Below are 22,757 nucleotides of genomic sequence, written 5' to 3'. Positions count from 1 at the left end.
TGTGTGTGTGTGTGTGTGTGTGTGTGTGTGTGTGTGTGTGTGTGTGTGTGTGTGTGTTTCCCTGACGTGCAGTGGAGACGAGCAACGGCCGTCGACTGAACGGCTCCTACCGTCTGCGGCAGCTGGTGCCGACCGCCGTGTACCAGCACATGAAGATGCACAAGAGGATCCTGGGACACCTGTCGTCCGTGTACTGCGTTACCTTCGACAGGACGGGCCGACGCATCTTGTGTGTGTGTGTGTGTGTGTGTGTGTGTGTGTGTGTGTGTGTGTGTGTGTGTGTGTGTGTGTGTGTGTGTGTTTATATGTGTGTGTTGACCTCAGCTGGGACACGTCTGCTGGTGTTTAAGGAGGCTATTTAGTCTGATTTCAGTGTGTGATGGTGGAGTCTCGGTGTGGGTTTAGAGTCACCTCTTGTGTATGTGTGTGTGTGTGTGTGTGTGTGTGTGTGTGTGTGTGTGTGTGTGTGTGTGTGTGTGTGTGTGTGTGTGTGTGTGTGTGTGTGTGTGCGTGTATGTGTGTGTGTGTGTGTGTGTGTGTGTGTGTGTGTGTGTGTGTGTGTGTGTGTGTGTGTGTGTGTGTGTGTGTGTGTGTGTGTGTGTTTGATTGTTACAAGGTGTCTGTTGCTCACCGAGCATCTGTATTGGATGTTGTAAGAGTTGTGGTAGGAGGTAATTACTGTTTACCTTTCTGGGGCAGTGATACTTGTAGTCAATGACTCACAGCTGTAACCTGCTGGGGAGTAAAAATCACGCAACTTCGCAGTATAAGAATCATATTTTAACAAATGGGAGCACAAAAAAAAAGCAGTTGACCTTTGCCCTTTGGATACCCATCGTGATGCATTCGCTGCCCTTTTTGTGTCGCTGTGATAGGTGTACAGCATTAGGTAATGTGTTGAGTACCGAACAATCAGCGAGACAATGTTGATTTAATGTCGCCATCCTTCTGTTTGCATCATTGAGTCAAACACTGCCTGCTGCCATACACCATTTTCAGCTTTCACTTCCTAAATCTCTAAAAATGGCTGGCTGCTGAGAGGGAGGCGGGTTAGATTGACTCTGTCTCTCTTTTTCTGTTATCTCTCCCTCTCTCTTTCTCTCCCCCTGCCTCGTCCTCTCACTGCCCCTCCTTTGTTCCTTTCTCTCCCTCCCTCTCTCCTGTCTTCTTGCTATTTCTCATCATAACTGGAGAAAATGTTTCCTCTGAGGCGCTGGCTAAGTGCCAGAATTAAAATTCATCCTTGGTCTCCCTCACTTTCTCCTTCTCCCTTTCTTTCTCTCTCTCTCTCTCTCTCTCTCTCTCTCTCTGCTCATTTTTTTTTCTCTTGCTTGCTGTCTTCTTTCATCACAAGATCATTTTTATTTATATATTTTCTTATTTTTGGATCTCTTCAGTCTTCAGGCTTTGCCGCAGTTGCAGGCAGATTGATTGATTATTTTGTGTCACTGAAACATTCATTGTGATCATTGAGTTCAATGAACAAGTGCATGAGGGTTCGGGTAAATACATTGGCAGACAACCATATTGATTTGTATAATATAGCTTTAGAAATAGCTTGGAGCTCATTACTATGGCCATTGGAAAAGACAAATTGAGACTAGTTGGTATGGATTGTTTGTCTCTGTGACAGTGGTAAACATTTCATCGATAATAGTAGTAAGTTCCTTTTAAGTTTATGGTAATTCTGATAGTTTATCTTCTACAATGCTTTGCAGATATAAAATGATGTAATTCCAATCAGCTATCATTAGCTCTGTTTTACCTGGAATTTGTCTAAATTGTTATTTGAATGCTGATAGCTGTTGAATTTACAAAACAATCCTAAAGTCATTAGTTTTTGAAAGGTCCCCTGCAGATATGTTTTAAAATGTATTTAAAATACTCTATTTTGAATAAAACTGAATTTTGTTTGAGTGATCCTCTCTTTAAAATGGCATCTCCTGCTTCTACCTCATTACAAATTCTAGAATATGCAAAGATGTGCAAATATATTTCATCTCTTAAGTTTAACTGCTGAACATGAGATGTCTCACATTTCACCATTGAGTCCATTCTCAGTGTTTCCACATTGTACTTGTGGAAGTTGAATTGGCCCAAAATCAGTTTCAAAACTATTTGTGATGTCACAAATCAGGTTCGAAGGCCCGCCCCTTAAAATCTGATTTTTATATTTCATGTTAAATCAGCTCTGTAGGTTTAAGCTCTGTGCATCCATCCATTCTGCACAGTGAAGCTCAAACATTTGGAACAAGAATAAAAATACATTTTTGAGAAGTTGATTTATCATGTCACTGTGTTTTTGCATCTTAATGAGGGTTACCTGCAGGTTTTGAAAATGAATTGTGAGATCTTAATCACGGCACAGATGGATTTGGCACCGTGTTGAATCACAAACATTTTAACCCCCAACAAGCTGGATCACAGGCAGCAATTCTCAGTTCGGTCCCCAGAGACTGTTTTCATGTCTTGATTGAGGAGAATGATTGAGAAGAAAGTTCAAGGAGCTACTGAATTTCATATAGGCTCACTTATAGGATAATCCTCTATTAATTATCCTTTAACTTCTTTTGTTGCTTTTGCGTTCCTTTCTTTTTTCATGGTTTTATGCCACTCGGAAGATTTCCCCTCTAAAATTGCTGTAAACCCCACAACAGTGTTTGTTAAAATGAGTCATCGTCCTGACATCTGAGGGAAACCTCAGCCGATATGTTTGTGTTTCTCTGCACTCTGAGATTACTCTATCTTCTCGGGTGCAGTTGTACTTTATTTCAGCTGGCGTGCAGGCCGGCCCATTTCACAGTGCTGTGAAACATCTTGCTAGTTAGTTAACTGCTTTTTGTCTTGTTTGTGTTTAAATGTTTACCTGCACCCGCCACTGCGTCTTTGTGAATAACAAAATGAAATAACTGGAGGAAACGCTTACGTGGTGGCAGGAACATCATTTTCACAACAACTTCAAATTACATGATCTGTTAAAAATCATGTGAATGTATGATATATGACAGTTTGTCCAGTCGATTACATTACAAAGCAAAAGAACAAAAATAGTTCAGTACTAGAGCTGCACCTAGTCATCATTCATGGTCAACTATTTTCATAATCCTATTAATTGTTTTGAGTCATTTTCTAATGAAAAAAATTCTACAATCCTCTGATTTCAGCTTCTTAAATGTGAATATTTTTCTGATTCCTTTTGTCCTCCGTAATAACAAACTCAATGTTTTGGTTGTGGACTGATTTGGGGAACACTGGTTGATATATTTCATCATTCTCTGATGTTTTAACGACCAGTCAGTGGATTCATCGAGAAGATAATTGCCAGATGAATTGACCATGAAAATAATCGTATGTTGCAGCCCTTGCAATACTTAGTGTACAGCCGAGCTGTATTTTGCGTATAGAAATGCAGCTTTGGGTTCTTACAGGTGTATTTCTTCCTCTCACATCTCTTACGGTACATGTTCTTGCTTTTAAGTAATTCAGTCTTTTTAACATTACTGTTTTATGTAATACTTTGTCTTTTTTACTTTTATAAAACTTTTGTGTTTTTCTTCGAAGATAGTTTTTTTTTATCATTATTATTATTATTATTATTATTTTTTATTATTTGCTGAGTCAAACGCAATCTGACTAATATATAATCACACCACAATGCTTTCTTTCTGTTATTTTGTCAAGATGTCAAGATTTTATTAAGATAACATTATAAATGTGTTTACATGCTGGTTGCAGTGTTTTTCCCTTCACAGATAATAATCAGTTTTAAATGCACTGACACGTCGCGCTTTGAAATGTTCATTGTCGCTTTTTGTCACAATGCAAATGAATCCTGAATCTATTTTTGCATCTGAGGACTCTCATTCCCTCTTCTCTTTGTTTTCCAAGTTCGCCACTCTGCTGAGTGGGCTGTACCGTGCCCAGATTTCTACTTTTAAAAAGTCTTTTTTAAACATAACATGTTTAATTTGTCTGACTGGAAGTGTTGCCCGGAAACAGACGGGCCACTTTTCAAACTCTCTCAAATACGAGTCTTCAGTCACGGTGCTGGCGCTGCTTTTTCTGTCCCAGGGCTCCGATGACTGTCTGGTGAAGATCTGGGGAACAGACGACGGCCGTCTGCTGGCGACCCTGCGCGGCCACGCCGCTGAGATCTCCGACATGGCCGTCAGCTACGAGAACACCATGATAGCCGCCGGGTCATGTGACAAGACCATCAGAGTGTGGTGCTTGCAGACGTGCGCCCCTTTGGCCGTCCTGGAGGGACACGCAGCCTCCATCACCTCACTACAGGTACGAGGGCTGTAGGTGTGATGCCGTCATCATGTGAGGTTTGATTGACCCAGAATGATTATTTCACAGCCACTAACATTATTTCATTGTTGCCACTATGCTGTCTGCTGTATAGCGTGTGTGCCTGTCTGTAACAGTAACTTGTTATCTAAGCAGGTCAGTTTGAGCAACTCCGGTCAGAATGACATCAGCGTGTTGGTTTATTTTGTGCTGCCAAATATCATGTATTATGTGTCCTTGTGTTTTTTGTAGAAAGGAAAAGATTATGACAAGATGCTGCAATCCACTGTAGGTTTTAGATAGAAGAGGGGAAGAGGAAATCTCTAATATAAGGGCGATAGATAACACGCCTACCTGATATCCAACATTTAATGTAATTACATGTCAGTTATTTGTTTAATGAGGAGATTCATTTTGACACCCAGGAATCTCCATAATGTTGTCAGATCATGTCTGTTGTACTTCTGGCAGTAGGTTGGGGGAAACTGAGATTTACTCAGAATAAACAGAAAAATAAGAAACATCATCAAGATCCACATTGTGGCTCAGTCACGGTGTTTGAATAGTAACTGCACAGAGGTAAAAGCTCTACTGAGCCCATTTTCCTCTGCCAGGACAGGACAGGCACATTGTAACTTCACTCGGCTCAAATTCTTTGGTTTTTCATCAGACAAAAGTTTCAGATAGTACCTGCTGCAAGTTTTGGTGTCACCTCCGCTGACGTTCCAGTTGAGTTGAGCTGATACTAAAAGATGATGTGAAAACACTGCAGATCACTGACTGGTCAAGAAGAATTGTCATGAATGCACCGCAGTTTCATGTTGCGTAGCTATAGTAACGATTCTGCCTAGAGGGTGTACTATATGCAGTGGAAAACAAAATCCGGGTGGAGCCGTTGCCGGCAGCGGAAAGGAGGCTGTTGACTGTGACTCACCGGGCAACACCGTTTGTTAGGCATTAATGGTTTCATTGGTTTTGTTGACAAAAAGAAGAATACAGAAGAAAACCAGTATTATCCCGTGAACTTTCAGAATTCAAACTGTCCTACTTTGATCAAGTGTTTTGGCCTCTGTGTCACCTATTAAAATTGGCCTTCAAGCTTTGTTTTTTTCGGTACACCTGTTTATTTCAAACCTACACACTGCATAGTGTTATTATGGACGGTTTTATACGCTCATCTGGGTTAATTGCCCTATTTTATTTTGCTGTAGTGGTACTTCATGTGATCGCCCGCTCTACTCAGCTGTGACCTCTAATGGTTTGTGTTTGCAGTTTTCTCCTCTCTGCTGCGGCTCAAAGCGCTACCTGTCCTCCACCGGAGCCGACGGCACCATCTGCTTCTGGCAGTGGGACGCTCGCACGCTCAAGTTCGGGTGAGAAGCACACGCACATGGTCTCACCTGCACAAGTGCTTTTCACACTTCGCGCATCAAGTATTTGGCCCACATGACATTATTTTTTGTCATATTTCTGTTTGTTTCTCTTTCAGTTAATTGGTGAAAAATCCTCCTATAATTGGGTTTTTAGTGTGTTGTATGTTGACATACAACGTATGTTTGTACATGCAGTATTACTATATAAGACCGTATTGATCTTAACAACACATGGATTTGCTATTATATATTTGTCCCTTTATTTTATGGCTGCTGTTTTATGTGCACTAAAAAAAAGCCATCTCAAATGTCGATTTCTTTTCTTGTGTGTGTCCAGTCAGAGGCCCAGTAAATTCACGGAGCGCTCCAGACCTGGCGTCCAGATGATCTGCTCCTCCTTCAGCGCAGGTGAGCGCAGCTCGCTTTGATTGTCATGAATGCTTTGAGACCGCCGGGGGAGAAACAGACAAACAAATGTGCACAATTAGCCCAGATTATCTGAAGAGCTCAGCAGAGCAGACAGACGCTCTCAAGTATTCTGCTGCTTTTCATTAAATGTGGAAGAATTGCGCTTCAGTTTTTCAGATGCTATTTCTGCTTTGAGATGTTGTTGACCGCGGACATTTGATAAAGTTTGTAAAGTTTTCTCTTGGGAATACAAGACAAGTGTGTGTGTGCGTGTATGTATTAATTATATTCATAATACATCACCAGAACACATTAATGTTGTGATGACACACAGAATGACGAATAAGAGAAGCAACGATAGAAAAATGTTTTAAAAGACTTGAAAATGAATGAATGAAATCATTTAAAGAGTCATAGATCAATGTTGGACATCGAGATAATTCTAACTCTTTAAACATGTGTCCAGGTGGGATGTTCCTCGCCACTGGAAGCACGGATCACATCATCAGGGTGTACTACTTTGGGTTAGGCCAACCCGAGAAGATCTCTGAACTTGAGTCCCACACAGTAAGTCAAGTGCATTGTTTTCACTGATTAATGAATAACTTGATGACCTGACTATTTTAAAACAGTTTCATACAAAAAAATATAAAATCTCAATTTTGTATCAATTCAATTCAATTTTAGTTTTATGGCACCAAATCACAACAAAGGTTATTTCAGGGCACTTAACACAGTAAAGTCCTTACAACAGAACTTTTCAACATTATACAGAGGAAACCAACAATACAACAATTCCCATGTAAGCTAGGAGGGAAAAACAACAACTCCCCTTTAAAGGAGAAAAACCTTCAAAGGAGGGAAGGAAAAACTCCCTTTTAACAGGAAGAAACCTCCTACAGAACCAGGCTCAGAGGTGGGTGGCCATCTTCTTCGACTGGTTTGGGTGAGGGGAGAGCGGCATCCACATTAAGCTGCAGGCTGTATAATATATGTGTTTAATGTCAAAGTTCTCCCTTCACTCTTGAAACAGTAGTTCGATCCCCCAAAACAACAACAACAACAACAAAGAAAAACAACTCAGTGTTACACTTACTTGATTTTGTTTCTTAAGCTTTCAACTGTATTTCATGGTCTTGCGCAGGAGAATTTAAAGGAGAAAAATAAATCAGTTTGTCCTGGAGATTTTTCTTGTTGTCATGGAGAGAGTTTTCATATTTTTCTATGACAAGTGCAGTTGAAAGCGAGCAAGTTGACCTCGAGGTTTTTTTTGGTTTTTTTTTAATAATAATTTTTATGGTAATAATACTTTATTGATGATACACCATACAACTTTCATGATTTGTCAGACTGACAAAGGAAATACACCTGTGTTGACTTTCTCCCATATTTTCCCACCCTTAGGACAAAGTTGACAGCATCCAATTTTCACATTGCAGTGACAGGTGAGTTTGTGATTATATACTGTGTGTGTGTGTGTGTGTGTGTGTGTGTGTGTATATGTGAGACATAGTTGGTGTAATTAATTTTTGCATGTGCACCACCATTGCACTGTGTTTTTATGGAACCTCAGGGTGCTGTAGTGTGACTTGATTGTGTCAGCAGAAACACCTCCTTCACTTACTGTCTGAAACACGCTCTAATACACATTCTGTCTCTCTGTCTGTCACACACACACACACACACACACACACACACACACACACACACACACACACACACACACACACACACACACACACACACACACACACACACACACACACACATATACAAAAATACACCCATGCTAGCACACATCATGCACTCTGAGTGTCAGACTGCATTTGCTTGGATGGAGTTTGCAGAAAAACGCACTGGGCTGTAATTCCCCAGAGTCATAATGTAAGCCGTGAGGAAGGTAGACTGTCTGTACAGAGGGAATGGCTGGTAGAGGTGGAGAAGGAGGGGCACATGTAATTAGTGCATATTGATGTGTGCAGATGGAGGGAACCATCGTGCTGCAGAAAGCTGATCTGGAGCTCTGTGTTATAGTTACAGTTGCATAAATCTGTGCTCACAAATCTGTGTGTGTGTTGTAGGTTCGTGAGCGGCAGCAGGGATGGTACAGCTCGGATTTGGCAGCTGCAGCCTCAGGGCTGGAGGAGCATTCTGCTGGACATGCAGACCAAATTACCCGGGTATGTGTGTGTGTGTGTGTGTGTGTGTGTGTGTGTGTGTGTGTGTGTGTGTGTGTGTGTGTGTGTGTGTGTGTGTGTGTGTGTGTGTGTGTGTGTGTGTGTGTGGATGGATGGATGGCTGTCAAAGTCTGGTCTTTCTATCAGCGCTTATTGTGCAAAAAACAAAGCCGTGTGCTGAGCTCCTGAAGGTTATGATGTCAGTATAAATTCTAACAAAAATCAATCATGTGCGTTAAATTCCCAGACCTATAGTAAGTGATCAATCCATGTTGAAAATGATGCAGCATATTAAAGTAAAAACATTTATTTGGGACTCATTACAGGAGATTTAAAGGCCTTAGTACCTTCAGCAAAAGGCTTCGTTTTTCCATCTGTACATCTGCACTTATTTATTTAGAGTATAGTGACCTATTAAATAATGTACACTGGATAAATAATTAAGTTAAAGAAAAAAAAGACCACTTTCACACCTGTGGCATGAAGTGTGACAGAGTGATTGATTACCTGACTGCTCCAAGACGGAGTATAGATTTACTGCAGGCATCACAGACCGTGAATGAATAGAGATGACACTGACAGGCTATTTATGTCTTTATTGCGCGTATGAACACAACAAAACTTACGCAGCAATAAAAAGAAAAAAGAAAAAAACCCTCTGTAACCTAGCTATAAAAAACAACAACAACCTGCAACTGATATGTTAGTCTTTGGGAACACTGTTTCTACACTGATCTTAAAAGTACAGAACACCTTGGTCAGGTAATTGCACAAAAAAGAAATGCTTTGAATGTGCTGCTTTTCACGGTTTCCTTTTGTGAACAGTAACAGCTGGGGTTGCAAATAATTACCTCAACCTACAGAAAGATAAGGTCTGCCTGTCAGGTTGGTCAAGCTCCTCATTAATGGTGTGAAAAAGGACTCAGGATAACAGAATGAATTCGTTAGCAGCCATGTACAAGTGATCACTTGTTGTTAAGGTTAAAAGGAGGATGACTTCATTTCTTTTTGTCGTTTTAACCATTAATTTGTCTCTTTGTGGTATGAATTGTATGTGTAAAGTAAGATGACTTTATGATATCAACATCTTTTTTCAGGAAGTACAACCCTCCTCCGCTCGAAGACAAGGTGACCAAGCTGAAGGTTACCATGGTAGCATGGGATCGCCATGACGGCACGGTCATCACAGCGGCCAACAATCTGACGCTGAAGGTGTGGAACTCGACCAGCGGGAATCTGGTCCATGTCCTGATGGTATGTAGTGACCGGACACCCAAACGCTGTGAACACAGACACAGATATGAATTTGTATTATTAAAGCAAGCATGAGTTTTATAGTTATGGTATATTAAAGGTCACACAGCTTGTATTTCAACATCTCAGATCATTGTCGATTGGTTAACGATTTAATGGATGGAAATGGACAACTAATAGATGGACTGCCAGTAAACTTAGTTCAGACATTCACGGTCCTCACAGGATGAAGCCTGTTTTTTTTTCGACGATCTTAAATCTTCATGTTGCGCAACCATCAGGATCAAAATGTGTTCAAATATTTGATTTCTGACCAAATATCTGAAAAACTAAAACCTCAGCTGCATTATGTATTTATTTCCAATGTTTGCAAAAATATGCGACACACCTAATATGATAAACTTTTTTTTAAATTTTTTTTTAAAATTTTATACACTTTATTAATCCCAGAGGGGAAATTTCTTCTAAACATGGTAAACATATATCTGATTTTATCAGATTAACTTTTGAAAATCTTGTCTAAAGCAGACCTCTGTGCTGCTGACATGGTTAGAGACGCTTGTCTTGTCACCGTATTGCTGGATGCGCTACAGCTGTGCCGTATCATACAGTTCACAATGACATTGTTGTGATTTTTATTATGAAAAATAAAATTCACATGATTTGTTGATGTCGTGTATGTAACACAGTGGATACACTGTGGAGGAGTTAGCTCCAGACAGGGGAGGAACGTGAGGAAAACATTTGTTTACAAAAGATCAGATATATCACAAACGACAATAATATGTTTGTTTTTACTGAATATTAGAAGACAAACTGACATATACAACTATAATACTTATTTTGTTTTATGTCCTCAAAATTTGTAATAAAATATTTTTTCAGTATTTTGCCATGTTATTAAGAAATTTCCCCGGAATATCGTGATATTATTTTTATTAGGGACGTATCGCGCTCTTTCGTGCATCGACGGACACGCGGCATTTGATAGCTGCCTCGCAGCACCGCATACGAACCTAGAAGAAGAACAAAAAGCAGAACGTGGGCATCGGCAAAAACTTACATTTGAATTTGTGTGGCTTCTTCAGTTTCCATACTTGAGGTAAATCTTGGATGTAGGAGTGCAGTAAAACATGGTGTTCACGGGCTGAAACATGAACAGGAATAAGGACAGTTCTTCAGTATTCAAGCGCCACTGTTTTCTTCTTTCTTAAGCGTGTCCTAATCCAGATGTTCATGTTTTGTCAGGGTCACGAGGATGAGGTGTTCGTCCTGGAGCCGCATCCCTTTGATCCCAGAATCCTTTTCTCAGCGGGACATGATGGGAACTGCATCGTGTGGGACCTCGCCAGAGGAGTCAAGATCCGCTCCTACTTCAACATGGTGAGACTCCGGTCCATCGTATGCCTCCTCCACTCCTGCGTATCATTGCATTTCCCTCACTGTATTCTCTTTTGCTTTATTCACACCGCAACCTTTTAAGTGCCAGGATCATTATCTTTGTCTCCCTCTCATGTGACACGGATGTCATATCTTCTTAATCTGCAAAAATATACATGAGTTTGTTGAACTGTGTTTCCTCTGGCCTGCATAGATACGTGAGGTTCATTTGGAATATTTCTTTCGTTTTTGCTGTTTTCCCACCCCACATTTCTTTCCCAGTGTCACTCTTTATCTGACATACTTTCCCTTTCCCCCACTCATGTTCCTCCCTGTCCCTCTTTGCTTTCACTTTCTGTCTCTGCTTTCCTTCTTTTCCCTCCATTCCTGCACTTTCTCCGTCATTTGATGCATCGCGAGTGTACACGAGCCCGGCACAGAGTAAAGTCCTCCGATTGAAGTTCACATGTCACTGTACATATTCATCTAGCGTGTTAATGATTGTTTTACTTCCTACTTTTGTCTCTATGGTAACAGACCATGAGTCACTGAGTGAAGTGGTTATTCGGCCAAATCTTGGCGTCGATTGGAGACAGTCAATAGTGTGTGTGTGTGTGTGTGTGTGTGTGTGTGTGTGTGTGTGTGTGTGTGTGTGTGTGTGTGTGTGTGTGTGTGTGTGTGTGTGTGTGTGTGTGTGTGTGTGTGTGTGTGTGTGTGTGTGTGAGAGAACGATCCCAAATTGTGCCTTTTCACTTTAAAACCTACTGCGAGACTGCCTTTACTGTTGTTACAAGTGAAAATGGATAATGGTGGAAGGTGAAATGTTGAGTAAGATCAGCAGAAGTAGAAAGAACTCGAAGGCAGAGAATGGAGTCCCTTACACACCGTGATCCATCTCAAGGTTGTTAACATTGGTCCAGCATCCTCCACATGCTCACAATTGAACTCATGTCCCTGTTGCTAAGCTAAATCAGCTGACTGAGTCATGTTAGCTTACATTAGTTCACTTTAGCTACCGAACATATCAGGGACTACAAGAGGTACTACTTTTTTATTGCCCATTAATTCAACTTCTATTTACAAGTGGAAGACTGTTCTCGCTTTAATGGAGCCGAGCCTTGAAGCTGCACGAGCCATGCTTCTACAGTTCTGCCGCATGTGACCATAGACTGTGTATAAAGATAGAAAACACATCAGAACTTCCTCCCACTGTGACAAAAGTAAAGCCAAAGTATGAAGGAAATGTGTGCTGCCATTTGTCAGAAGTTTAGACCTCAATATTACGTGTCCACCTGCAGTCAACACTGCAGATCGAGCCACTACTGATCGTGAGGTGTGAACTGCCGATTTGAAGTCTTGAGTCTGGCCTTCGACATCTTGGTTTTTGGATTCAGAAATGACCATATTTGGACCTGAATGTGACCGAACCCGAGGGCACTAAGCCCCGCCCACCCATACTGGAATCCTGATCGTACCCCAGGAATGCCAATCAAACCAGATACGCCCCCAAACAAACCTCTCTTTGAGGCCTAAAGTCAAATTAATGATGTAATTATTTTCAGATGCAAAACAAGAACTCTGATCAGGAGAGAATTTAAATAATGACACTTTAATGACTTGAGAAACAATTTTATTGACTTTGCATTTCATTAGAGAAGTTGATGCTTTTTGAATGGAAGTCTTTTGGAGGCAGCACCTAGTGGTTCGTCCATCTTGATATACAGTCGATGCATGTGACATACATTACTTACTGCATCATGTATCCAGCCTTGCAGGATGGTTTGGTCTGTTTAGGCAGCTCATTCTTACTTTTCCAAAGCTGCTGCAAACACTTTTGAATCACTGCTACGACTCTAATCCTTCTTCAGCATGAATGTGTGTATCAACCAAGGAAGTTCATTAAATCCTTAAAGTCTGACAGTGGAGTCTGCACAATATCTCTTTATTACACAACATTTGGATATTTGCATTTTTCTGCCATTTCTGCCATTTTCTGCCATCCAGCCAGGCAAAAAAAACAATTTTCCTTCTTCAGGGAAATGAGCTTCGGGTTCTTCTGGGGTTGCCTGTGTGCTTGAGTTCAGTGTGTTGGCAGATGCAGAGTTGTTTTTCATGAATAAGGGACAAAGAGGCAAAACCAATAAACACATTTTTCATATTGGGACTGAAGGGAGCTTTTGTGAGGGCGAGGGAATACCCACACATCAAACCCAGAGCAACAGCTGGCTGACACTCGGAACAGTTTGGGGTTTTGTCTCTTCAATTTTGTGTTGATTAAGTTTCGGTTTCTGTAGGTGGCGCTCTGTTGGGCAGTGGTGGATGTTATTTCTCAGAAACTGTCTGCTGTGGTACTAAAACTGATTTTGTATTACATTTATTTTAGGGGAGATTCTTCCAGCTGATTACTTGCATGTGCCATAACTTTGGCTTATTGACTAGACATTCAGAGTAGATTTTGTCCATGTTGTACAATTATTACAGTTCCCTGGAATTTCCTCTGGTAGTGTAATATTATGAATTACAGTGTGGGCCTATTTCTTCATCTCCTCTCTCTCTGTGGATAGATTGAGGGCCAAGGGCACGGAGCGTTGTTCGACTGCAAATGCAGTCCAGATGGGCAGCACTTTGCAGCCACAGATTCCCACGGTCACCTGCTCATCTTTGGATTTGGCTCCAGCAGCAAGTACGACAAGGTAAACCGCCACTTTTTATATTTACTAGGTGCAATCAAGAAGTTCAGAGACTGTTCCTGTTGTGCATGAACGCAGCACAGCACATTAATGTTCACAGAGCAGAGGGAAGCTATAACCTGTGTGAGTAAGTATTCAAAGTTATGTCGCTTGATCAACATCTGAGTTGCACACGTTTTGTGTATTTTGAATTTCACATTGGACCTGAAAGATGAGGAGCAACGATTGTTGGGTTTTTTTGGTCATTAAACTCCCTCGTTTTCAATACGCCGTGCCATCAAGCCACAGTTCAGGTCATTCAGGTGCTTCACAACGTCACAGTAAAGCTCAGTGTTGACAGTCTGACTTGGGGACAAATTTGCGGTGCACAACTCAGGAAATGTCAAAGAAAACCCACCTGGTTGCTCCAGACCTGACAGGGACGTCCTGCACCTCTTGAAAGGCAAATGCCGCTCAGAACACCTCGCCGAGCTCATTGCTTCGTCGCTGTCGGCCAGGCGTTTCCTACCTTCGTTCCTCTTGAGGGCTCCTGAGATCTGACCCCTGCTGTAGGCTTTCCGAACCATTTCAAGGGTCTCCGTTGCTGATCAAAATCTGATGTGTGCTCTCTGCTCAGGCCCATGGTCAAATCACAAATGTCCACATACAAGTGGTCACAAATGCAAGTGTAGCTTATACAACGCTTACTCACAAGCATTTTTCCCGTTCCACACACGATCCCGTGCTGCACTCCGTCGCAAAGTCTTCAAACCTTTTGATCGGCCCTCGTATAAACATCCCCAGCATTCAACAATTGAATGTTTTCAGTACTAACAAATGCCCTCTACCTGTTTACTCCAAACCCGCTTCAGATATCGGACCAGATGTTCTTCCACACCGACTACCGGCCGCTGATCCGGGACGCCAACAACTACGTGCTGGACGAGCAGACGCAGCAGGCGCCACATCTGATGCCTCCTCCCTTCCTGGTGGACGTGGACGGGAACCCGCACCCCCCAAGATACCAGCGGCTGGTGCCGGGCCGGGAGGGCTGCAGGGACGAGCAGCTCATTCCTCAGATGGGGGTCACTTCTTCAGGTACAGAGGCACAACATCAAACCCTCAGGAGTGTGTGTTCTTCACGGCCCGGGGGCACAAACTCAGTCGTAGTTGTGCTGCGGACCCTCGTTTGCTTGTACTCTTCACAGCAGATCTTTGCCTGGAGGTGATGCTGTCTCATCAGAGCCCGTCTGTCTGCCAATCAAAGACACTTTTGTCAAGCTGATCGTGACGCTCTCGTAGCCTGACAATAATGCTGTCTGTCCTCAAATGGGATACATCGAAGGCTTTTATTGAGACTACACGGGCAATTAAAATCTGAATTAATAAGGCAGCGATCTAAGCAGAAACAGTGGAAAGTAGAGCACAGTGAAAATAAGTGAAGAAGGAATTCCTTATGGGACAGTATGACTCCTCATGCTGTCTGAATTTTTTTTTTGCTGGGATTTGAGAAAAACTGCCTTTTCTACTTCTTTGAAGTTGATAGTTGAGCACCGAGACCTGCTGAGTGCAGGGATTTAGAAATAAGAGCGATACAGAAATGTTTACGTTCGCTTATTACACAGTGGTGGTATTCTTTATGACTGTAACACTGGTTGGATTTAAGCCTGTTTGTTTTTACCAGAAAAACCTTCCAGCGTCTGTTTCACTGTTTTAAGTCTCCCGTTTGCTGCCGTCCTGTCTGTGTCAGGCCTGAACCAGGTGGTGAGTGAGCAGGCGGTGGACGGCTCCAGTCCTCTGGACACCATGATTCAGAGGCTGCAGCAGCAACAGGACCAAAGACTGGGAACCAACGAAACCTCGGCTTCTGCCGCCAATGCAGCAAACGCCAGGGCCAACAGAGGTAGGACCAACACGTGACATCAAAGTTGTACTAGCTTTTTAATGTGGTTGTATTGTAGCATTTGTTTTCATCCGCCTAATTTCGGAGTAAATACAGACGTCTATATGCTGTGATACTCGCAGAGTTTGCTTATATTAGAGGCGGTTTAAGACAGTGTTTGCAGATATCTTAATTTAAATATGATGAATTTTTGTAATTAACTGTGTGAAAATAACACTACACACTATATCTGTATTAATTACACAGTCATTCATTTAGTCACAAATACTTTTCAACCTTTTGTTTATACTTCACTTAAACAAAAAAATACTGTACAGAAGCAAAATGATGAAACTCAAGTCACAGTGAAGATTTCATCAAGATAATAATATGCATATTAAGTATACATGTTGGTGAACAACATTCATTGATAGATCTGATACAAAACATAGGAAATGTGCAACTGTAATTAGGTTGAACAAAACTCCCTTGACTCAGAGTTTTCATAGAACTCAGTCAGTGTAAGTCTTTGGGAGATTTGCTTTTTTAGTCAGTTAATCCAAGAGATGATGAGTACAGAAAAGGAAATTAATTCGTGTCCTCAGCTGCGTACCAACACATTACCATCCAGAAGGTTGCAGGTAACTGAATGCAGTGGGCTTAATTTAAAAGAAACACACTTGAGACAGAAATACATGATTTCATTAGATTCCATCAGGTTTTACAATAAAATGTCTTTTATCTGATTACCTACTAGTTGCAAATAATTTTTTTCTCTACTCTTTCTTGCCTATGAAAACGTATTGTTTACATCTTAAGAAGGGAAACTGTTAATTAATTGATTCGTAAATTAATTGAAATTTGGTCTTTTGAAAAATGTATTTAGAATTATAACTTGGGTGATAAATTGTTGGATGGACAGCATGAGCAAATTGAAAAAGTGACCTTGGGCTTCAGAAAATAACTGGAGTTTTGAATTATTTTTTAACATTTTACAGGCCAAACTATTAATTTAGAATAACCCCAAGATAAATTGCTAATGAAAATAATTGTTAGTTGCAGCCTTTTTCTTTTATCATCATGTTAATATTTGAGTTTTCTACTATCCTTCATATGGTAAACTCACTGAAGTGTGAGCATGTGCAGCACCTGAGTGACTGATCTACCGGAAATGACTTGGATGACTTTGTTTTAGGCATTGTCGTCATTTATTGACAGTTGTCTGGTCACAGACTAATCTTTTTCATGCTGCTGACTAAGTGGTTTCAGCGGAAGCACCGTCTTTCTCTCTCTGACGTCTCTTTCCCGTCAGGATCGGTGGGTTCGCCCACAGAGGTGCACTCCCCGCCCAACGTGGGTCTGCGCCGCAGCGGGCAGATCGAGGGTGTGCGCCAGATGCACAGCAACGCCCCCCGCAGCCAGATGGCCACGGAGGGAGACCTGGTGGCCTGGAGCCGCAGGGTGCTGGTGCCGGAGCTGGAGGACGCCTCCGTCAGGTAACACACACACACACACACACACACACACACACACACACACACACACACACACACACACACACACACACACACACACACACACACACACACACACACACACACACACACACCGTGAACACAAAGTTAGGCTTTGGAGCGCAGAACGTCATGAATGAACATTAATGATCTGTGCGTGTGTTTGTTGTGCAGGAGACAGGTGAACTGGCGGGAGGCTAAAGGGGAGGAGGAGATCAACATTTATCAGTCCGAGAGGAGGAGGCGTACAATCCACTCTCTCCCCAAGGAGAGCCGGGTACGTGGAATTAGCATGAACTTTTCACAACACTTTACACCAACGTAATCATTTTTCTCATTCGCCGCTTCTTCAGGAATTCACGTCTCTTCAGCTCAGCACTTTCGTCTCACTCAGCTCTCCATTCTTTGCTCCTGCAGGTTCATCCGACGTCGGAGGGTGTGGTAGATGAGGCGAGGAGGAGCCAGGGTAACCACGGCTACCAAACTCGCGCTGCCATGGAGGAGACAAGCCGGCAGAGCGCTGAGGCTGCTGATGACGATGACAGCGCCTCAGAGGTAGATAAACCACTGTTAATGCCTTTAGGCTGATACTTTATGGGAGAGCTGTGTCGGACGTTTTCTCATTGAAACTTAAAGTAAACATTTTTGTTTCAAGTCTCTTAATGACTTTCACTCATTCCTTTTTATTGAATCTGTTTGGCTTCTCGTGCTTCCTCATATCCATTATATTTGTGCGAATATAAAATGTTGTTTGTTTTCAGGGAGAGGTGGAGGTACGACAAATCAACGGTCACTCCTCAGAGGAGGAGAAGGAAGAGGAGGTGAAGGAGCCCTGGCCAGATGACCACAGTAGTTCAAGGTAAGACACACACACACACACACACACACACACACACACACACACACACACACACACACACACACACACACACACACACACACACACACACACACACACACACACACACACATAGTATATATCCCACACATTTATCATATCACTTATCTCCCACAGATGCATCTATATATCATATGCAAATGAAAACATAAGACAAGCAGATACCGTACATCTGCCGAGTTAATCTTCGCTCTGTGGCGCATTTGCAGTGATTACTCCAGCGATTATTCCGACTGGACGGCGGACGCAGGGATCAACCTTGAACCGCCCAAGAAGAGCGTTAAGGTGAAAAAGAAGAGCAGCAGCTCCGAGGAGGACGGAGAGAAGAAGAGGGAAGGGAAGAAAGAGAGGAAGAAGGACAAAGCAGACAAAGATGGCGCATTACCAAAGAAGACGAAGCCAAAGGAGAAGAGGAAGGTTCGTCCCCAGTAGTGGCTAAAATCCCAATCAGGAGAGAGCAGTTGGAAGTGAATAACAGTGTTTATGGAAGTAATGGCAGTGATGTCCTAAATGAAGGGTGGAGGAGGGACAGGACCTCCCTGAGTTTAGACGCTGGTGGTAGTGAAGCAGAGTTAGAGTATGTCTGACTGAAACTTGGATCGGATGACCAGAAGGATGAAGCGGAGATGGGGGGGAGGAGGAGGAGGAGGAGGAGAGTTGTGCGATAGAGGGTATGAAGGGCAAAGTGACAGAATTGCAGTGGTATTTACAAAATAGGGGGCAGGGACCGATTGGTTCAGAAATGTAGACAGAAAGATCACTGGACTGTAGTAACGGGGAAATTGTGAATGAAGTGAAACTGACAGTGAGGGAAAGCGGAGGTGACGAAGACAATAGAGAAGCAAGAATAGCACGTTGAAGATATGAAGATAGATCTTCCTTATTGAACTTTGACATGAGCTTCATTTATTTCCTTCTTGCAATTACTGGAAATCTCACAACTGAACTCACTGTAAGAGTCAGTTTTCCCATCGGTCATTTGTATAAATCAATATTCACATTTAAAATTATTTTAAAAAGATTTATTTAAAATGATAAAAACACTTTAAATGTGACTTAAAATGCACTTTTTTTTTTTAGAGAGAATTTGAGGATGTGATCTTGTTAATTTTTGTAATTTGCTTTTTATAATAGAGTAGCAATGCAGAATTTACATTGTTGTATATTAACCACAGACACCAGCATGAGAACTAACTACTAATTGCAGGCTCATATTTATATGCAACATTCACACAGTTTGGGAAATAAAAGAAAATGGTATGTATGCAGAAGTTCCAAATGAATGTTAAAATATTTCTTGTGCTTGTCATTCAGAGGACCGAGTTACAGGAGCAGGGGCTAACTCTGGAGGAATGGCTTCCCTCTGCCTGGATCACTGACACGGTCCCTCGGAGATGTCCTTACATACCCCAGATGGGAGACGAGGTACACACCCTCCGTGTCTCTTGTCAACACATGTGCACCACATGTCTGCTCACACCAAAACACGGAATCATGTTTTACATAGCAACATGGCTGAAAGGCCGCACCGAAGATAGCGGCACCGTGTGTCTGTTATGCTCATTACACATAAGAGAGCAAAGGGCCAGACTGACGAGCATTGCTATCTGTAGCGGTTATAGGCCTGTAGCACACATTTAATTAAGTTTAAGTAGTTTTACATGTCAAGACATATAACACTTTTTTTTTTTTTTTTTTTTTTTTTAATGCAGTAAAAACCACAATCTGTTGTATATTTGTGTGTGTTTGCAGCTGTACTACTTCAGGCAGGGCCATGAAGCTTATGTGGAGATGGCCAAACAAAAAAAGATTTACAGCATCAATCCTAAGAAGCAGCCCTGGCACAAGATGGAGCTCCGGGTAAGGAACCGCCTGACAAAGATGGATTTAAGTATTGCTGAAGAGAGACATCGCTCTTTAGGTCCCACCTATCCGGAGATTTATATGGCCTCTTTATTTGTGTGCCCACAACCACAGAGGAGAAAGTCCTTAATACAATCATAGTCGAGCCATGTAACAACAATCAATGCAGGGCTCACGTAGAGACAATATAATCAGAGAGGTATTCATTAAGATGAAGAGAATTCAGCTTAAAACTTCAAGTGATGCCTCCCCTCTAATAAAGGTCCAATATTATATCAATTCTGATTTACCTTTTTTAATTATAAAGCAGGTTTAAGTGCTATTTAAATAGTGTGCAAGTGACAAACTGCTCAGGTCATTGAGAAATGCACACGGCCTGTATTCTGCACCTGTCCTGTTTGGACTTCTGTAAATTTGTGATGTCATAAACTCACGCTCATGTCATCGGTCCACCCTCAGCCCGGCCCACTGTCCAATCACGTACAAAGAAAACCTGTGGTTGGCCTGGGTGTGTCACTCAGAAAAGAGTCAGCCAATCAGAACAGAGGGTTATTGGTGTCAATGCCTCTTAAAGAGGCAGACACAAAACAGCCTGTTCTTGGTTTTCCAGAGAAGCTCAACAGAGATGTAAAATTATATTAAGATGTTTTTTACTACTTAAAATAATTTCATATGGATATCAATACTGTAAATATACAACTGGAAAATGTGAGGCCGTTAAATATGCCGTATCCCGTTTGAGATGTAACATTGTGACTGACATTTTAGTGGTGTAATCTTCTCAGCGACATTTCTCTTTTAAGAATGCTGAATTTCCGAGATAATGTCTAAAAAGCTGAGCCCACTAGGAAAGAAAATGACAGAGGGATACATAGATGCAGCCTACAACGGTGCAATCATTCACTGTCCTTTCATTGCTCTGAACAATCTAACAGTCTTTTTCCTTTTCTTACAAACCTCGGACCGGTGCGTCTCCTTTATCACAGACACTTGCCTGGTTCATGTGGAGTTGAATCTTTTTTCTGACCTAAAAATGTCTCTTCACTAAAAGAAAAATGTCTGCTGAGTTCAAAGTTTCCTCCCTGTATATGAAACTGAAAAGAAAAGGAAAAAAAAACACCAGACACTTGAAAGCAACAGCTTACAAGATTTGTATTTTTTTTTCTTTTTTTTTTTACTTTGTATGCATTTCCTTTTTTTTTTTTTCCCCATGTGAGGAGGCAGAAATAGCTATTTCTGTGCAGACAGCGGACCATAATGCATTGCAGGCACGGCGTACAGGGCTGTGAATGAGCTGGTTTTAGGTTTATGAAGTGCTCTTCTGTATCTTTTATTTGTACTTTGACAAGCCACACATGGCAACGATGAAGCATTACTGTCACTTTTTTGTCAGCTGGAAAAACTTGCTCACACTTTTGCAACACACACACACACACACACACACACACACACACACACACACACACACACACACACACACACACACACACACACACACACACACACACACACACACACACACACCACCTAAAACCCACTGAACTTGGGGCTTCCCTTTGGAAAGGCCAGGAAATTACAAAACAAAATAATACAGTAACAGAGTGCACATACAGCATTGAACAGGGTTCCAGTTTTTGTGAATGATCTCTTTAGTGAGTAAATAAGTTGTGCTCATTATTTTTTAATTTTTTTTAATTTTCTTGTTTGTGGCGTTCAGGAGCAGGAGTTGATGAAGATAGTCGGCATCAAATATGAGGTCGGCTTGCCCACGCTGTGCTGTCTGAAGCTTTCCTTCTTGGACCCCGACACGGGCAAACTGACCGGAGGATCCTTCTCTATGAAGTGAGTAAAGACTGCAATATTTATCAAACACGTCTCAGCTTTTAAGACAAAGTGATAACACAGAGGTTTCTGACCCAGAACATTGGAACACTCTTTTAATATAAGCTGCCCCCTGTACTACTTTAAAGTGTGACATATCCTGTGCTTTTTCAAACTTTCCAATTTTCACTTTCATTTTCACTTTTTTCTTCAACATTGAGATTTTTAGTGCCAACCGAGTGTGAAACTCTTCCCCGTTCTCTGTACAACTCGCACTTTAGCAAAGTTTAAAGATGACTTAATGTTTTACATTAGTACCCATTTTTACACAAACAGTGAATCCAGTTGTAATTGCCTGGCAGTCTGTGATATATGATAGTTGCACCTACTTCAAAGCTTGAACTGAACTTGTTTGTCTTCTTGCAGGTACCACGACATGCCGGATGTAATCGACTTCCTGATTTTACGGCAGCAGTTTGACAACGCCAGAAAGAGGCAGTGGAGTATAGGTCAGACTTCTTTCACCTTTTGTGGTCGGACTTAATACACTGCTCAAAAAAAAAAAAAAGGCAACACTTAAACAACACATCCTAGAGCTCAATGAATGAAATATTCCAGTTGAAAATCTTTATTCATTACATAGTGGAATGTGTTGAGAACAAAATAACAAGAATGATCAATGGAAATCAAAATCATTATCCCATGGAGGTCTGGATTCAGAATCATACTCAAAATAAAAGGCTGATCCAACTTCTGTGGAAATTCCTCAAGACAAGTTAAAATGAGGCTCAGTAGTGTGTGTGGCCTCCACGTGCCTGTATGCACTCCCTACAACGCCTGGGCATGCTCCTGATGAGACGACGGATGTTCTCCTGAGGGATCTCCTCCCAGACCTGGATCAAAGCATCAGTCAACTCCTGGACAGTCTGTGGTGCGACGTGGCGTAGGTGGATGGAACGAGACACGATGTCCCAGATGTGCTGGATTGGATTCAGGTCTGGGGAACGGGCAGGCCGGTCCATAGCATCGATGCCTTCATTGTGCAGGAACTGCTGACACACTCCAGCCACATGAGCCCGAGCATTGTCATGCATCAGAAGGAACCCAGGGCCCACTGCACCAGCATATGGTCTTACAATGGGTCTGAGGATCTCATCCCGGTACCTAATGGCAGTCAGGGTACCTCTGGCTAGCACATGGAGGACTGTGCGGCCCTCCAAAGAAA

The 22,757-nt window shown here is 42.0% G+C and overlaps 1 protein-coding gene across 2 annotated transcripts in view; it reads left to right on the top strand.

The window, feature by feature from the left end:
* phip (pleckstrin homology domain interacting protein) overlaps positions 1-22,757 on the top strand; it is a 38,928-nt gene that overhangs the window by 5,581 nt on the left and 10,590 nt on the right. For both annotated transcript variants that reach the window (XM_069714190.1, XM_069714189.1), the window contains exons 7-27: positions 73-233; positions 4,072-4,293; positions 5,566-5,666; positions 6,004-6,074; positions 6,541-6,641; positions 7,479-7,519; positions 8,156-8,254; positions 9,349-9,505; positions 10,754-10,888; positions 13,450-13,578; positions 14,427-14,652; positions 15,305-15,457; positions 16,749-16,932; positions 17,125-17,227; positions 17,368-17,505; positions 17,712-17,809; positions 18,058-18,265; positions 19,163-19,273; positions 19,601-19,708; positions 21,429-21,553; positions 21,959-22,041. In XM_069714190.1, the coding sequence (XP_069570291.1) occupies positions 73-233; positions 4,072-4,293; positions 5,566-5,666; positions 6,004-6,074; positions 6,541-6,641; positions 7,479-7,519; positions 8,156-8,254; positions 9,349-9,505; positions 10,754-10,888; positions 13,450-13,578; positions 14,427-14,652; positions 15,305-15,457; positions 16,749-16,932; positions 17,125-17,227; positions 17,368-17,505; positions 17,712-17,809; positions 18,058-18,265; positions 19,163-19,273; positions 19,601-19,708; positions 21,429-21,553; positions 21,959-22,041 (2,754 nt within the window). The remainder of the gene's footprint in view (positions 1-72; positions 234-4,071; positions 4,294-5,565; positions 5,667-6,003; positions 6,075-6,540; positions 6,642-7,478; positions 7,520-8,155; positions 8,255-9,348; positions 9,506-10,753; positions 10,889-13,449; positions 13,579-14,426; positions 14,653-15,304; positions 15,458-16,748; positions 16,933-17,124; positions 17,228-17,367; positions 17,506-17,711; positions 17,810-18,057; positions 18,266-19,162; positions 19,274-19,600; positions 19,709-21,428; positions 21,554-21,958; positions 22,042-22,757) is intronic.

The sequence above is a fragment of the Brachyistius frenatus genome, unplaced genomic scaffold (assembly GCF_029030835.1).
Source record: "Brachyistius frenatus isolate BFR_SWC_R1_liver_20210118 unplaced genomic scaffold, ASM2903083v1 Contig_128, whole genome shotgun sequence".
Lineage (NCBI taxonomy): Eukaryota > Metazoa > Chordata > Actinopteri > Embiotocidae > Brachyistius > Brachyistius frenatus.
The sequence above is the reverse complement of the archived record's forward strand: the minus strand, read 5'-3'. Positions and strand labels throughout refer to the sequence as shown.